General features: G+C 42.3%; 1 protein-coding gene across 26 annotated transcripts in view; it reads left to right on the forward strand.

The window, feature by feature from the left end:
* Nucleotides 1-18,125, forward strand: part of EIF2B3 (eukaryotic translation initiation factor 2B subunit gamma) — a 143,848-nt gene that overhangs the window by 100,923 nt on the left and 24,800 nt on the right. For all 26 annotated transcript variants that reach the window (XM_072724156.1, XM_025991966.2, XM_072724166.1 and 23 more), the window contains 4 exons: nt 8,606-8,733; nt 10,073-10,263; nt 12,341-12,418; nt 13,330-13,478. In XM_072724156.1, the coding sequence (XP_072580257.1) occupies nt 8,606-8,733; nt 10,073-10,263; nt 12,341-12,418; nt 13,330-13,478 (546 nt within the window). The remainder of the gene's footprint in view (nt 1-8,605; nt 8,734-10,072; nt 10,264-12,340; nt 12,419-13,329; nt 13,479-18,125) is intronic.

The following is an 18,125-nucleotide window of genomic DNA, read 5'->3' on the forward strand; positions in this document are numbered from 1 at the left end:
TGGTGGCGCAGCAGTTTGGCGCCTGCCTTTGGCCCAGGGTGCGATCCTGGAGACCCGGGATCGAGTCCCACATCAGGCTCCTGGTGCATGGAGCCTGCTTCTCCCTCTGCCTGTGTCTCTGCCTCTCTCTCTCTCTCTGTGTGTGTGTGTGTGTGACTATCATAAATAAATTTTTTTAAAAATTTAAAAAATTTAAAAAATAGAAGTAATTGGTGCACAGTAGGAACTCAAATTAACTTTCAATTGATCACCTACTGTGTGTCAGGCACTGTGTTGCTAGGTGAAGATAAAAACATGAAGCTTCTGCTTCAGGTTACTCACTGTTTAGGGAGAGAGGAACAGGTTAAATAAATTATTACAATAAAATGTGGAAAGTAGTATTAGAGTAGAGTAGAGAAGGATAATAGAAAAATAAGGGAATTGGTGGGGGCTGATGAAAACACTCCATATCTTGATTCGGGGTAGTGGTTACAGTGGGATACATTTGACAGAATTCATCAAACTGTACCTTTGGAATAGATGTGTTTTACTAAATATACATTACATTTCATTCATTCATCTTTTTTTTTTTTAGATTTTATTTTATTTATTCATGAGAGACACAGAGAGAGAGAGAGGCAGAGACACAGGCAGGCAGAGGGGAGAAGCAGGCTCCATGCAGGGAGCCTGACCTGGGACTCGATCCTGGGTCTCCAAGATCATGCCCTGGGCTGAAAGCGGCGCTAAACCACTGAGCCACCTGGACTGCCCTCATTTTTTTTTTTTTAAGATTTTGTTTATTTATTCATGAGAGACAGAGAGAAAGAGAGGCGGAGACACAGGCAGAGGGAGAAGCAGGCTCCTCACAGGGAGCCCGATGTGAGACCCGATCCCAGGACCCCGGGATTACTCCTTGGGCTGAAGGCAGCACCAAATCGCTGCACCACCCAGGGTGCCCATACATTACATTTCAAAAAAAAATATTTAAAAAAAATTTTTTAATGAGTTGGACTTACCGTAATTTTTTTAAAAAACTAAAAGCAATAGACATTTAATAAATACCCAAATACATTCTTAGAGTGCTTATTAGATTGACATAAGCCTACACATTCTCTCCAGCCTGTGGATGTGAACATGTTTTTCTTTCTCAAGCTATAAAGCACTAAAATTTATTCTCATAGCAGTTTTCAGTTTTTTTTTTTAAGATTTTATTTATTCATGAGAGACACAGAGAAAGAGGCAGAGACACAGGCAGAGAGAGAAGCAGGCTCCAAGCAGGGAACCCGATGTGGGACTCCATCCTGGGACTCCAGGATCACTCCCTGGGCGGAAGGCACACTCCCAATTGCTGAGCCACCCAGATGTCCCTTGGTATTTTTGTTAAAAAGGAAAATGGTATCACAGAATACTATATGCCAAATACCTAGCTTTAAAGTCAGTAGCTTTTAATTTTTTTTTAAGATTTTATTTATTTATTCATGAGAGACATAGAGAGAGAGGCAGAGACATAGGCCGAGGGAGAAACAGGCTCCCTGCAGGGGAACCTGATACAGGACTTGATCCCAGGACCCCAGGATCACTCCCTGAGCCACCCAGGTGTTCCAGTACCTTTTAATTTAAAATAATTTCTTGTTTACTATTACATATTATGTTTATTTACTTTAAAGGGGGTGGGGGGTAAAAGCCTGAAAACAAAGTATAGAGTTAACTCAGCAATCGCCTTATCCTCCCAATTACAGCTCTGCTGTGAGAGCTGAGAGAAAAGGCAAGAAAACCCAAGCCTTTAATGTTCTGCAGACTTGAGTTCCAGGCCCTATAAAAATAGGTTTCCTGTACTACCTCTTTCCTAACTAGTATTTTGAAGGACTGACTTGAAGTGGAAAACATTTAGAGGATTTGCTCTTATGATTTGCTTACAAAGAGAAAAGCCATAATGCAAAAGTAGCCAAATTTTTCCCTTTGTCACAGGCATCATTTTTAGGCCTTTCCTGGAAGCTTATAGCCACAAAGAGGACCTGATCAGAGAGACCAAGGCAAAATGCTAAAAATAGCAGATTTCAGAACTGATAATCATATATTTTTTCAAATGTTGGATTTTTTAATAGTAGTGATATTAATAATAGAGAAACATATTTAGAGTTCATTACAATTCCAAATCAGAAAAGCTCTACTTTATATGTCTAAATCAGAAAAAGAAATTATTGGGGCAGCCCGGGTGGCTCAGCGGTTTAGCGCCGCCTTCAGCCCAGGGTCTGTCTGTTCCTGGGGACCCGGGATTAAGTCCTACGTCAGGCTCCCTGCATGGAGCCTGCTTCTCCCTCTGCCTGTGTCTCTGCCTCTCTCTCTCTCTCTCTCTCTCTGTGTCTCTCATGAATAAATAAATAAAATTTAAAAAAAGAAAAAAGAAAAAAAGAAATTATTGCCAGCTGTTTGACCTAGAAGGATGACATTCTGTCATTCACACATTCACTCATTCATTTAGTCAAATATTTATTTAGCACTTCTACATATCTATTTATAGAGACAATAAGCAAAAAATTATAAATCCTATGGAAAGTACTATGGTTGCAGTAAATAGGGTTCTTGTGGTATAGTGAAAAGTCATGGGCTTTGGAATAGATATGGAGAAAGTTTCAGCTCTGCCAATTATAAAAGCTATATTAACCTTAAAGATAATTAATCTTTCTAAGCCCTAATTACCTCATTTATAAAATATGGACAATAATATCTACCATGAGGACTGTTATAAGAATTTGAAATGATCTCTGTTAATTTCCTGGCATAACACTCAAAAATGATATGGATTTAAAAACAGTATATAGTTGTCTTTGTTTTGAGAGTTCAGAAGCCTAGAAGTGTTATGTAAGGCTTCCAAGGAGAAATGATATCTGGGAGCAGTCTTACAGCTCAGTAAATTTTCACAAAGTGAACACACCCTTGTAACTACTATTCTCATCAAGAAATAGAACATTACAGATTCCCAGGAGCTCTCCTCATGGTACATACCAGACAGTAACTATCCCCCACAACACACAAAAGTAACCACTATCCTGAGCATTAAATTTAAAGAGATAAGATCAGATTTGTACTTTAGAAAAACCATAATATAAGGGGGTGGATAGAAGGAAGAAGAGACGTGATCAGATTATACTTTAGAAAGAGTATTCTGTCTACAATATGAAGGACAGATTTCAAGAGGTAAGACTGGAGGGAGGAAGACCAATTAAAAGCAGTTGAAGGGGGATCCCTGGGTGGCGCAGCGGTTTAGCGCCTGCCTTTGCCCCAGGGCGCGATCCTGGAGACCCAGGATCGAATCCCACGTCGGGCTCCTGGTGCATGGAGCCTGCTTCTCCCTCTGCCTGTGTCTCTGCCTCTCTCTTTCTCTCTCTGTGTGACTATCATAAATAAATAAAAATTAAAAAAAAAAAAAAGCAGTTGAAGGAATCCAAGCAGATGAGGCTAAGTGGTAACAGTAGATGGAGAGAAGTTGACAGTTTTTGAAAGAGATTTAGGGCATAAAAATCAAGAATATTTGGTGAATGGTTATGTAAAAAGTGGAGGAAGAAAGAAAAGTCAGGTGATTACTAGATTTCTTGCTTGGGTGACCAAAGGAGTCTTCATATCACTAAGCAAGATAACCAGTGTTGTTGAGGGGAGGTTTGGGGAAATGATGATGGGTTCAGTTTTAGACATGGAGTTTAAAGTATCTGTGGGTCATCTAAAGGACAGGGTCCATTCAACAGTTGGAATTTAAGACTAAAGAAAAGGAGAGAGGTCTTGGCTATGGGTGCACATTTGAGAATGAGCAGCAAAGAAGCCACGAAGTTATGATCTCTCTCAGGGAGTTAAATAGCATGAGGGAAATCATAGGCAAAAAGAAAAATACCAATTTTTCTTTTTGCAACACCCAATACTTTAGGGGAAACAGAGAGAGAGGTATCAGAAATAGGAACAGATCAAGAGAGTGATGCCATAGAAAGTAAGGGAAGAAGAAATAAGGAATGACTAATTACTGTGGAATTTGGAAAATTAAAAAAATATAAAAATAAAATATTACCCATAAATCTACTGTAGGAAAAAAAAAATCTACTGTAGGATAACTGATTTTTATATATACACATACACACTTGGAATCATGCTATAAAAATAGTTTTTTCTTTATTCAGTATTTTTTCATGAGCATTTCATTTTCTTTTTTCAGTACTATTTCACGAGTATTTTCCTATGTCATTAAACTATTCTTTACAGAGTTATGCCTATATGATATTCTATTACATAGATATATTACTATATTCTCCCATTGTTGAATATTTGGTTCTCAATTTTTATAAATAACATTAAGAGGAATACCTTTTATTTTTCCAAAGATCCTTCTTTTTTTCTTTAAAGATTTTATTTATTTATTCACGAAAGACACAGAGAAAGAGGCAGAGACATAGGCAGAGGGAGAAGCAGGCTCCATGCAGGGAGCCTGATCTAGGACTCAATTCCAGGATCCTGGGATCATGCCATGAGCCAAAGGCATATGCTCAACTACTGAGCCACTCAGGCACGGCGCGCACACACACACACACCCCGCATTTTTTTTTTTTTTTAATTTACTTGAGAGAGAGAGAGCACAAATAGGAGGGACAGGGAGAAAAAGAAAGAATCCCAAGCAGACTCCATGCCGAGCACAGAGCCAACATAAATTTCAATCCCACAATCCGGAGATCACAACCTGAGCCAAAAACCAAGAGTCAGATACTCAAGCAACTGTGCCACCCAGGCACCCCTCAAAGAGCCTTTTTATAATCTGATTATTTCATTCATTTATTCAGCAAATATTTATTGAGCATAATGTATTTTCCTTTGATAGGTTTATAGAAATAGAATTACAGGAGCGCCTGGATGGCTCAGTTGGTTAAGCATCTGCCTTGGGCTCAGGTTGTAATCCCAGGGTCCTGGGATCCAGCCCCACATCAGGCTATCTGCTCAGTGGGGAGTCTGCTTCTCCCTCTCCTGCTCGCCATGCTCTCTTATTCTCTCTCTCTCTCTCTCAAATAAATCTTAAAAAAAAAAGAAATAGAATTCGAGGGTGAAATAATATGAGTATCTTGAGCACCTTTTCCATGTATTGCCAGTTACTTTTCAGAAAAGACTTTACCAATTTATACTCTGGCTCCCATTGTATGAGTCACTGTTTTAAGGCATCCTTAGCAGTAATGAGAATTACTTTAAATCTGTTAATTTGAGGGGCGCCTGGGTGGCTTAGTCTATTGAGCTCTGACTCTTGGTTTTGATCTCAGGGTCCCCCCCCCCCCATCGGGCTCCAGGCTCAGCGCAGAGTCTGCTCCTCCCTCTCCTTCCCGCTCTGTTCCTTTCTGCAGCCCCACCCCCCACCCCAAGGTTCCCCCTTCACTCTCTCTCTCAAGTAAATAAATAAAATCTTTTTAAAAAATTTTTAAATCAGGGCAGCCCCAGTGGCTCAGCAGTTTAGAGCTGCCTCTGGTCCAGGGTGTGATCCTGGAGGCCCCGGGATCAAGTCCCGCATCGGGCTCCCTCCATGGAGCATGCTTCTCCCTCTGCCTGTGTCTCTGCCTCTCTCTCTCTCTCTCTTTCTCTCTATCTCTGTGTGTGTGTGTGTGTGTGTGTGTGTGTGTGTGTGTGTGTGTCTCATGAATAAATCTTAAAATTTTTTAATCATTTTTTAAGATTTTATTTATTTGAGAGATCACAAGCAGGAGGACTGACAGGTGGAGAGGAAAAAGCAGGCTCCCCAATGAGTAGAGAACCCCATGTGGGGCTTGATTCCAGGACCCCAGGATCATGACCTGGGCTGAAGGCAGACACTTAATCAACTGAGCCACCCAGGTAATCACCCCCTCCAAAAAAAAGTTTTTTAATCTGCTAATTTGTTTGGGGGAGAAATTGTATCTTTTAATTTTTATTTCTTTAAAAATATTTTTTGGGGATCCCTGGGTGGCGCAGCGGTTTGGCGCCTGCCTTTGGCCCAGGGCGCGATCCTGGAGACCCGGGATCGAATCCCACATCAGGCTCCCGGTGCATGGAGCCTGCTTCTCCCTCTGCCTGTGTCTCTGCCTCTCTCTCTCTCTCTCTGTGTGTGTTTGTGTGACTATCATAAAATAAATAAAAATTTAAAAATAAAAATAAAAATATTTTTTGAACACATATCTATTTAGGATATTAATCTTTTGTCTTATTTGTAGCAGTTAGTTTCTGTTTTTAATTTGATGGAGTTGTTTTTTATAATTAGTAGTCAAAATCTGTTGTTCTCCTTTGTAATTTCTTATTTCTTGGAAGCTTGTAAGTCATGAGATGGGGCAGGTGTTTCTGGGAAGGCTTCTGTAGAAGAAGGAAGGGGAAATGTGAGGTTGCCCAGGCCCAGGGCAGTAGGTCCAGCTGCTTATCTTCAGCCCCAAGGTCAGGACATTCACAGAGGTTCACAGTGGCCTATCCCACTTCTTGGCATAGCATTGAGCTGCCTCTACTTTGAGTAGGAAGCAGGAAGAGTAATGTCCTCTGTAATGCTTCTGAGCTCACTGCATTATGGGAACTAGCCTGATGCTGAGTGCCAGCAGAGGCAGGTGGGACCTGGCAGGACTGCTTCATATCCTCTCTTTAAATCACTGTTGATGTCCTAAGTGATTTAAAGAGAGCTCTGCCCTAAGGGGCTGTGTGCCAAGGCTTGTTTGCTTGCTTCTTGCAGTGACGGTACTGTTTGGCCCATAATGTAAATATCATGGCTCTGAAATCCCCCAGCTGTCCATGCTTTGTCATTTCTTCAAAGGGAACTGACTTGTTTTCCACCAGAGGGGGCCAAGGAACATTTGCTGCCCACACTGGTTTGGTGGATTAAAAGGGGAGAAAAAGAGCTAAGAGTAAGTGTTGTTTTATTCTTTGTATTCATATGGAAATTTTTAATCTCCATCAAAGGATCAGGAGAAAAATCACATTGAAATTCAATACAAGAGCTTCCAGCTTACACAGAATTTTTCAAAGATGTCTGACTTGATCCTTTAAAACTGACAAAAACCATGAACTGTGTAGCTCCAGGGTTCATAATTTTACTTACCCTCCTCAGCTTCTGCCTCTGTCTTGCCTTCCTATCAACACTCCATCTGTGTGGTCCCCTGTCAGCCTGCAGAGCTTCTTTGAATGGGGATGGGGGAGGGGGCGTGAAGTTTGCAGCAGCAGTCGGGTTTATAGGGCTGCTTATACATTAACCCCTCTCTCTCAGGCCACAGTATCTCCTCTTTCAGAGTCTTGTAACTGGTCTCCCTGTCTTCATCCTCCTTGTATCAGGCCTATTTCCACTGCTACCATAGTTCTCTTACGAAGAAATAAAACTGATCGTGTCACTCTCCTTCTTAAAAGTCACCACTAGCTTCTCAGTCCAGACTAGAGACTTCCACAGAAGGCTTCTATGATTTGGCTCCCTTGCCCACCTGATCAGACTCCTCTTCTACCTTCTTCCTTAAATCCTGGATCAGGCTACTGTCCACTGGATTATGAATTCTTTCAAATTGAAAACAGTATATTTCCAAGGCTTAGCACAGTAACTGGCATATTAATAGATGCTTGTTAAATCCTAAATAAATTAATTTGTGATTTAAAATTCTGACAAGGTCACAGCTTGAGAGAGAAAACTAAAAATCATGGTCTCTCAGTCTTCTATGCTTTATTTCAAAAGCATACTCACTGTATTAAAAATTGGGTCCCTTCTTCCCTGTTACAAGGATTAGAAAGGAAGAAAAAAACTGTTGTTTTCATAGTTGGTATGATTGTCAGAATGTACAAATAAATTATTAGAATTAAAAAACAAAACAAAAAAAAGAATTAGTAAAATTGTTTAGTGAGGCAATTGGCTAGAAGATTAAAATACAGAGTAAATTAAATTTCTACAAACCAACAAGAAGAAAATAATTGTTTAAAAAGAGTAAAATACTTAGGATTAATCTAACAAGATAAGCAAGTCCTTTATGGAGAAAAGTTTTTAATATTTTTAAACAATTTAAAAAAAAATTTTTTTTCGAGGCACCTACGTGTTTCAGTCAGTTGAGCTGAGCGTCCTACTCTTGGTTTCAACTCAGGTCATGATCTCAGGGTCATGGGATTGAGCCCCGCATTGGGCTCTGAGCTCAGAAGGGAGTCTACTTGAGATTCTGTCCGTCTCTGTCCCTCCTCTCTCTTCTCTATCTCTAAAATAAATAGATAAATCTTTGAAAAGTAAAGAGAAATAAACAACTTTCTTCAAGACTGGAACATTCTTCTTTCAAATAGTTTATTACTGGTTAAAAATTAAGGCACCATGTTAAAATACACTTATACATATAAACACATGTACACACATACACCGTGTAAATTAGATCTTGTAAAAGACTATTTTCTGCATAAATTCTTAGATTTAGTGCACTACCATCCCACCTCCAGCCTGAAGCTAATAGAGAACTTAGATCCTCCACTTCTCCAGAATTACCAGATCCAGGCCACTTTTGATCTCTGTCAGTCCTAAGGTGGCATGACAGGAAGGAATTTGGCTTCTCCTTGGATGCACAGAGTTTTTGATCCCATAGCATCCAGTCAGATTTCTCATATTTGACCACTCTCCACTCTTTCTTCCTAGGTCAATCACTTCCATCCGGAGTGAACTGATTCCATACTTGATAAGAAAACAGTTCTCCTCAGCTTCCTCACAACAAGGACAAGAAGAAAAAGAAGAGGACCTAAAGAAAAAGGAGCTGAAGTCCTTAGGTCAGTCCTTGGGCTGCTGCAGTAAGGTAGAGGTAGCAGCACCTTTGGAAAGAGTAGCTAGCCGGGATGCGTGTCCCAAGGCACCAGCTTCTTATCTAGCCACCAGGCAAGACAGGGTAGTTGACACCATCCCCTGAGCTCTGGGTAGGCTTGCTCAGGCTGATTCGGTCACTGTGCTCTTTGGGCTAATCATGCCTCAAGTCCTTTCTCTGGTTCATAGCTCTGGTTTGGCCGAGTTCCTCACTAGACTGTTGTGAGTAATCTCTGCCCCCTACTTCTCAGTTCCCCTGTTCTCTATAGAGGCTCCAGGCAGCTCCACTCCTGACTCAAGTCAGCCTCTTCTATCAAGAGAAGAAAGGTGAAGGAGTATACTATTACAGTTCAACCAGAGGCCAACCAGACTGTCTCCTTTCCAGGATGTAGGGGTGCAGTCAGTCTTGTTTGCTCTCATATCTCTGCCTAGTCCCTGGCCAGTCCTGGGCTCATAGTAGGTGTTCCAAAAGAAAATTTATCAAATGAATAAATGGAGAGAGTGTAGCATGATGGTTAAGATATCAGGACTTGGCATCAGACAGACCTCAGTTTGAAATCTGACTCTGACTCTGCCTCTTATTAGTTCTGTGACCTGAGGCAGGTTACTCAGTTCCCTGAGCCTATTTTCTTATCATACAATAAAAGATCTCACATGGTTGTTTTAAGAATTGAAAAACTGGAGCCCAGATAACTCTGGCTCCAAGTCCTGTACTATTTCTAATATAGCACAACTACTAGATATGGTATTAGAGGCTAGCAGCACATAGCTAACATGGCTGGTCACTAAAGCCTGCACCCTTGCTTATGTTATGTCATGATTTACAAGGGTTCTCTATTTTATTTTCTCTACTAGTACTTGATTATTGGTCAAACTTGCTTTTAGGCATTTTTTTAAAGATTTATTTATTTATTTATTCATAGAGACGGGGGGGGGGGGGGGGGATGCAGAGACACAGGCAGAGAGAGAAGCAGGCTCCACGCAGGGAGCCCAATCCAGGACTCGATCCCAGGTCTCCAGGATCACATCCCGGGCCGCAGGCAGTACCAAACCGCTGTGCCACCGGGGCTGCCCGTTTTTAGGTATTTTTGTATCACAGTATTTCAGATGTTCAGGAAAGCACATTACCTCTTTTAATTTCACTTAGTCAAAAAAAATAATAATAATAATAATTTCACTTAATCTTTAAGGTTTTAATGGGATTTCCCCAGGGTCCATGCTGCATGAATAAGTTCCAAGGAGAAAAGTGTGAGCTCTATCCTCTTTGAAAATGTGACTGAGTCTCTATTTCCTCTGTTTATTCTGAAGATATTTTCAGTTTTATAAAAGAAGACAATGCACTGACCTTTGCTCCTTACGATGCCTGCTTTAATGTCTGTCGAGGAGAAAGATGGGAAGACTTGTCCAAATCACAGGTGCGCTGCTATGTCCATATCATGAAAGAGGGGCTCTGCTCTCGAGTAAGCACTCTAGGACTCTACATGGAAGCAAACAGACAGGTAAGAGGATGGATTTAGAAGAGAAATCAGGGGAGCTCCTGTTCCAGAAACAGACTGAGCCTTTTGTCTTATTTCTTCATTAAATACCCAGTGACTTGTTCAGTATCCCTCTCTTTCCCAAGGTTGAGCAAGACCTGGCATGTCAGGTGATACCACTGGGGTACCCAGGTACAGGAAAAGAGAAGCTGTGGGCCTAATCCATAGAGGTAGAGCCTCAGTGGTTACAAAGAAGGGCTGAGATCCCCAGGAAGGCTAACTTTTGGCATCTGGGTTCAGCAGCTTTCTCCAGTTCTGCTGGGCATGAGGATATCTGCAGTACTTCATAAACAAGCCAATAAATACTATGTGATCATTACTCTGGTGAGGTAAACATAAGCACAGGGAGGAGGCTTTCCTAAGAAGGCAAAGGAACAGAGTATAGAGTAGTCAGATGGCAGAGCCTCAAAGAAGGAATGTCTATGAGAGGGAAGTGTATGAGAGGGAAGTATCTGGAAACAGCATTAGAGTGCTAACCTCTCCCTTTAACCATGAGGTTTGTGAGATATGGAGAATGGGCAGCTTCTATTGAAGGAGAAACAGTGCTCTAAAAGATAGGCCAGGTTTTAGTTGAAAGGGGATGGAGTGAGGAGGCACTGAAGGAACTGAGGATGTAAGGGAGCTCTTCATTGTGTAGCAGGCACAGGAGGAAGTTTTAGGAGGGAGGGATGATGAGAGGAGACCATGAAAAGGAAACAGCAGTAAGGGGTTGAGATGAGAGGAGGAAAGGTTAGGTGCCTGAGGGAACTATGCTGAGGATGCATACAAGGACAACATTGGTGAGAGGATGAAAAGATTAGCTGTTGATACGGATTATGGTAGAACTCTGAAAACTGTCAGTACAGGTATAAACTTGGGGGTGGGGGAGACAGGAGGAGGTCAAGTAGATATTCTTGAAAATATTGAAAAAAGAAAAAGATATTCTTGAAAACCGGAATTGGAATGTAGTTCCTGAAGAAAACCTGGCTCAGAAATCTTGAGGACCTGTGCTATATGATGGGTATAACCCTGCCCCAGACCTCAAGCTGGCTTCACCCTCAATTGGTTAGAGATCCAAGAGAATCCAAGCCAGGGAGTTTATGAGAAATCGTAACTAGTCCCACATGTAATCCAGGGTAGTCTTCAGTAAAGTTATCCCCAGGTTAGAGTCAGAGTTATTAGAAACCTGCCTTAATTTGACTTTTCAGTTCTCATTCAGTCTGTCAGCCTGGTCTGAAAGCAGGTCCATGGAGCCTGGGGGCTGAGGCTGAAGAAGTGTCCTCTGAAGTACCAGCAGGTGCTGTGCAGCACAGAGGCCCAAATGGCCTTGGTTGAAGTATAATAGAGGAAGGAGATCCCAGGGATAGGGGCTGAGGGATTAGCCTTCACACTTTCCAGCATAGCCGGTCCTGGCAAGATGTCCCTCGGCCACCACACATAGTGCTCTGACTAGCATTCTGTCCATGCTAGAGAATGACAGAGAAGCATACTACCTGTGCCTTCCTAATGAGTCCAGAGCTAAAATTCTCCACATCTATAGCCTTTTCAGTTTTCTCATACTGGAGAAAGTATAGTTTGAACACCTTCAATGTTTTGGCTGGTAAGAACATAGATGCCTTCTCAGGAATTGTCCTGCTTGTGGAATTTGTCTAACATTACTCCTACCCTCCCTTTATGCATGGCCACAGTGGTCTAAGAGGGGAGCAGGAACCTGGGATGATTATGGTCAGGACTCAGAATGCTCCTTGCCCTCAATAGGCCTCTGCCAAGTGCTGCTGAGTATCTTGAAGGCTTCTCTCAGTGCCTCCCAGTTGAGGGACATGGCATTACTTTCAGGGAGGATATTTCTCAGCTAGGAAACTAAGGATAAGACCATCTATAATTTGCTGCATATTCAGTCCTTGTCCTAGGAGAAATGTAGCAGCCTCCTGCTCTGCCCCACCCAAACAGGAAAGCTGTGGCTCAAAACTCCCTATACCTCTAACTGAGCATTGAGTTCTACCGAAGATGCTTTCAGTTGTTTTCTAGTCTTAACTTTAGTGATCAAATCTCTTTCCTCAAGGTGCCCAAATTGCTGTCTGTTCTCTGTCCAGAAGAATCACTGATTCATTCATCAGCCCAGATTGTCAACAAACACCTGGTAAGTGCTAGCTTGAGCAGGGCATTATGGAACAATCTCTGGTGCACTGAGGTATGTCTTTGAAGATGGATTGGGATTCTCAGGCTCTGAAACTCATTAGTCCTCAGGAAATCCCAACTGGGTTCTGATTATAAAATACCATCTTCTAGCCCAGACACTCAAGAAGACTACCTGGACAGGTGCTGACCCCAGGTACACAAATTCAGTAAGGAGGGCAGCCCCAGTGGCTCAGCGGTTTAGCGCCGCCTTCAGTCCAGGGTGTGATCCTGGAGACCTGAGATCGAGTCCCACGTCGGGCTCCCTGCATGGAGCCTGCTTCTGTCTCTGCCTCTGTGTGTGTGTGTGTGTGTGTGTGTGTGTGTGTGTGTGTGTCTCATGAATAAATAAATAAAATCTTAAAAAAAAAATTCAGTAAGGAAGGTCCATTATGGTCTTGGGACTCAGACACAGACAGCTTTCCATCTCTGTCCCTCTTCTTACCCTGATTTGAGCACTCTCTTTAAAAGAGCACATCTAGGGGATCTCTGGGTGGCTCAGCAGTTTAGCTCCTGCTTTCGGCCCAGGCCGTGATCCTGGAGTCCTGAGATCAAGTCCCACGTCGGGCTCCCTGCGTGGAGCCTGCTTCTCCCTCTGCCTGTGTCTCTGCCTCTCTGTGTCTCTCATGAATAAATAAATAAAATCTTTAACAACAAAAAAAAAAAGAGCACATCTATATACACAAATGCATGAGTGTGTAAGTCTGAGTTGATCTCGGAGGTATTATGTGACCTTGTGGCCCTGAGACATGCAGAGGGAGCTCTGCTAAAGTATCTATGGGAAGAGATAGCATAGACTCCAACTCAAGGGATCTGAGGGGTTGGTTTGCAGTTGGTTGAGATGAATGGACAAGGTTTTATATTTGTCTTTTGCAGATTGGAGTTGACAGCCTCATTGGGCCAGATACACAGGTTGGAGAGAAGTCATCCATTAAGCACTCAGTCGTTGGTTCATCCTGTGTCATAAGAAATAGAGTGACTATCACCAGTTGCCTTCTCATGAACTCAGTCACCGTGGAGGAAGGGTATGTTTTCCCTTGTATCTGCTTGAGGCAAGGTCCCTGGCATCCCCAGGAGGTTTTGGGGGCCAGTCCAGCCTAGGAAAGGGCTCAGCTTGAGGAGGAGAAGAAAAGGAAAAAGGTGAAGGAAAGAAGAGTGCCTAGGCCTTTTGTAAGGCCTTGGTTTTGGCTCCATAGAGAAATGGTCTCTGAAAGCATTTCTAGCAACTTTCTCACATTTATCCCAGTTGTGGTCCTGAGAGAAGCTACTTTCTCTTGCTTCTATATGCTGCTTGATGGGATGGCCAAAGTAGTGCGCCACTGGCAGTGCTGGAATGACACTGTACCAATGTCCAAGGGTCACCCTCCCTTATCTCAGTGTCCCAAAGCAGCCCTGAAGAAGGCAGAGGGCTAGGAGATGTGGTCATTTAAGCCACATGCAATTTTTTAAGGGAATGATTCTTTGTTTCAAGTTATGGAGTATCTAGAGTATCCTAAAATCTTGGTTTATGAACAGTCTGACCTAGGAGTAAGAAGAACTTAAATGATATTTAATAAGATCATTCCTCTGCATGGACCTCAGGTTTTTCCTGTATAAAATGCAACCATAGGCAGTGGAAGAGTGGAAGGATATTACCAAAGAAATGGTCTTCAGACTTTTTAGAAAGGAAACTCTTTGTTAAGATAAATTCTTATGCAGAAACTCAGTATTTATGGGCACCTGGGTGGCTCAGTGGTTGAGTGTCTGCCTTTGGCTCAGGCTGTGATCCCCGGGGGTCCTGGGATTGAGTCCTGTATCAGGCTCCCAGCAGGAAGCCTGCTTCTCCTCTTGCCTATGTCTCTGCCTTTCTCTCTCTCTCTCTCTCTCTCTCTCTCCCTCTCCCTATCTCTCTCTCTCTCTCTCTCTCTAATAAATAAAATCTAAAAGAAAAAAAAATAAACTCAGTATTTAAAACTGTTAAAGCACAGTTGTTTGCAGTACAGCAGGGAAGGGGCATCTGTCCTTCCTAGAGATCTGAAGCAGATCTATAAAACAAATTTTGGAGAACACCAGACTGGATGGATCAGCCTGAAAGAGCAGATTCTAAAACCTTGATTCTAGTCCTGATATCTGTCAATTTCTCTGTCCAGAACTGATAGAAGGATGGGGAAGATTACAATTTCAGTGAAAGCTGAACTGCCTCTCCTAGCTGCCAGTGAGGGATTGGGGGAAGCATTTTGGAGAGAGAAGCTACATAGGGACATAGCTAAAGGTTAAACCTTTGCTCTTTTAGAAAGACTCATGGAAGGGATCCCTGGGTGGCGCAGCAGTTTCGCGCCTGCCTTTGGCCCAGGGCGCGGTCCTGGAGACCTGGGATCAAATCCCACGTCAGGCTCCCGGTGCATGGAGCCTGCTTCTCCCTCTGCCTGTGTCTCTGCCTCTCTCTCTCTGTGACTATCATAAATAAATAAAAATTAATAATTAATAATAAAATAAAATTTTAAAAAAAGACTCATGGAAGACAGTAGACAGGATTGACGGAGTAAGTACCATAATTAAAAACCAGGAAAGTGGGGTGCCTGGGTGGCTCAGTTGGTTAAGGGTCTGCCTTCAGTGTGGGTCATGATCCCAGGATCTTGGGATTGAGCCCCATGTTGAGCTCCCAGCTCGGCAGGGAGTCTGCTTCTCCATCTCCCTCTGCCTCCTCCCCATTGCTCATGCTTTGTCTCTGAATCTCTCAAGTAAATGAATAAAATCTTAAAAAAAATAATAATAATAAAGTTGGAGACCATAGGGATATTGGTCACTAAGATCTGTTCTCCCCCAAGCCCGCTTCCCAACTTGACTCCCAAACCCTGACAACCAGGCCTAAAGCCTTCAGTCAGGAGTTTGGAAGAATCCTCTCTGGACATTCTGACTAGCCCAAGAAGAAAAACCTAAATTTATTTACATCAGAAATTTCTAACAGCCCAGTCAAATCACCCTGCAGTGAAAAATTATGGATGACAGGTTCTATTCATGTGCTTAGAGCTTCCAATCAGCTTTTTTAAAATCCTTTTCTTTTTTTTAAAGATTTTATTTATTTATTTATTTATTCATTCATTCATTCATTCATTCATTCATGAGAGACACAGAGAGAGAGGTAGAGACATAGGCAGAGGGAGAAGCAGGCTCCCTCACAGGGAGCTCGATGTGGGACTCGATCCCTGGACTCCAGGATCACGCCCTGGGCCAAAGGCAGACGCTTAACCACTGAGCCACGCAGGCATCCTGAATCCTTTTCTAAAGATGAAGAGATAATCAAAGATTACCAGAGATCTAAAGAAAGCCTATCATGAAAGATCCACAAATTAAACAGAAAAAAGCAACTTAGAAGAAACAGAGACTCTTTAGGGAGAGAAAAATACTTTCTAACAATCTATTATTTCAAAGAACAAAAGAAGAACTCTAGAAAATTAAAACCATGATTATAAAAGGAAAATTACAATAAAAGAATTGGAAGATAAATGTCACATTTCCCAGAAAGTTGAGCAGAGAGATAAAGAGATGGAACATAGAAAAGATAAGGAGATGAGAGGACCAGTTCAGGGTATTTAACATCTGAATAGGAGTTCTGTTAAAAAAAAACAACAACAACAACAACAACACAGTTCAGAAATCAGAATTAGAAATTATTTCAGAAATAAATATAGGAAAATGTCTCACAACTGAGAGATAAGAATTTACAGAATGAAAAAGCCTACTAAATGCCCAGTACAATGGGTAAAAATAAACCTACGTCATTAAATTTCGGAACCCTGGAGAAAAAAACATGCTACAAACTTACAAAGACAAAATAAAACGGGGTGGGCGGGGGGGGGGGGGGGGGGGGGGCGGGTGGCGCCTGGGCAGCTCAGTTGGTTAAGCCTCTGCCTTCAGCTCAGGTCACGATCCCAGGGTCCTGGGATCGAGCTCCACATCAGGCTCCCTGCTCAACAGGGAGCCTGCTTCTCCTTCTCCCTCTGCTGCTCTCCCTGCTTATGCTCTCTTGCTCTCTCTGTCAAATAAATAAAATCTTAAAAAAAAAAGAAAGAAAGAAAGAGGAAGGAAGGAAGGAAGGAAGGAAGGAAGGAAGGAAGGAAGGAAGGAAAGAAGGAAAGAAAGAAAGAAAGAAAAAAGAAAAGAATAAAAAATAATAGCTAGGTGGCACAGCTGGTTAAGCATCCTATACAACCAATCAGGAACCAAATGGCTGGGACGCCTGGGTGGCTCAGCGGTTGAGCATCTGCCTTTTTCAGCCGAGTCCCACATCATCAGGCTCCCTGCATGGAGCCTGCTTCTCCCTCTGCCTATGTCTCTGTCTCTCTGTCTCTCTCTGTCTCTGTTTCTCCCCACCGCTCCCCCCCCCCCCCCCCGCCGTGTCTCTCATGGATAAATAAATAAAATCTTTAAAAAAAAAAAAAAAAGGAACCAAGTAGCTTTGTTTTGGACTTATCAGTAGCAACAATGGAAACTAGAAGATAGTAGAAAATGCCTTCAAAGGTGAAGGAAAGGGCAGCCCTGGTGGCCCAGCGGTTTCGTGCCGCCTTCATCCCAGGGTGTGATCCTGGAGACCTGGGATTGAGTCCTGTGTCGGGCTCCCTGCATGGAGCCTGCTTCTCCCTCTGCCTGTCTCTCTCTCTCTCTCTCTCTCTCTCTCTCTCTGTGTGTGTCATGAATAAAAATAAAATCTTAAAAAAAAAAAAAGTGAAGGAAAACTAATTTCAACCTAGAATTCTAGGGGTACCTGGGTAGCTCAGTCAGACATCTACCTTCAGTTCAGGTCATGATCTCAGGGTCCTGAGATTGAGCCCCACATCGAGCCCCACATTGGGGTCCCTGCTCAGCAGAAAGTCTACTTGCCCCTCTCCCTCTACCCTTCCCCACCACTCATACTCTCGTGCATGTGTGCATGAGATAAATTTTTTATGAATTTTTAATAAATTTTTATAAATTTTTTATTTATTCTCAAATAAATAAATAAAATCTTTTAAATTAAAAAAAAACAAACAAACCTAAAATTCTATACCAGCAAAATGTTAAGTGTGACCATGGAAAAGTCTCAAAAACTTTTCTAGATGTGTTCCACCAAAACGAAGAGTAAACCAAAGAGATAAGATACAAGAGATCCAGGGCAGCCCGGGTAGCTCAACGGTTTAGTGCTGCCTTCAGCCCAGGGCCTGATCCTAGAGACCTGGGATCGAGTCCTACATCAGGCTCCCTGCAATAGAGCCTGCTTCTCCCTCTGCCTGTGTCTCTACCTCTCTCTCTCTCTCTCATGAATAAATAAATAAAATCTTTATTTTTTTTAAATAAAATCTTTAAAAAAATATTTAAAAAGAGATCCAACTCTAAAAAAGCAAAAAGAATCCATAGGATGATACTGAAGGCAGATCCAAGGATGACAACTATGCACAAGCATAAAGGGAGCGGTTAGCCCAGAGTGTAATCCACAAAGCACTTATTCTAGAAGATGAAAGTGATAAAATACCAGATGCATATACACATCTTGAAAGATTTAAACAGTTGGTTAAAAGTTTGGGTTGGATTAGTAATAGCATAGAATACTATCTAACAAAAACAAAACAATTATGAACTCTGTTTAAAAAGTTGTACACTGGGATCCCTGGGTGGCGCAGCGGTTTGGTGCCTGCCTTTGGCCCAGGGCGCGATCC

Source organism: Vulpes vulpes, chromosome 10 (assembly GCF_048418805.1).
Source record: "Vulpes vulpes isolate BD-2025 chromosome 10, VulVul3, whole genome shotgun sequence".
Taxonomy (NCBI): Eukaryota; Metazoa; Chordata; class Mammalia; order Carnivora; family Canidae; genus Vulpes; species Vulpes vulpes.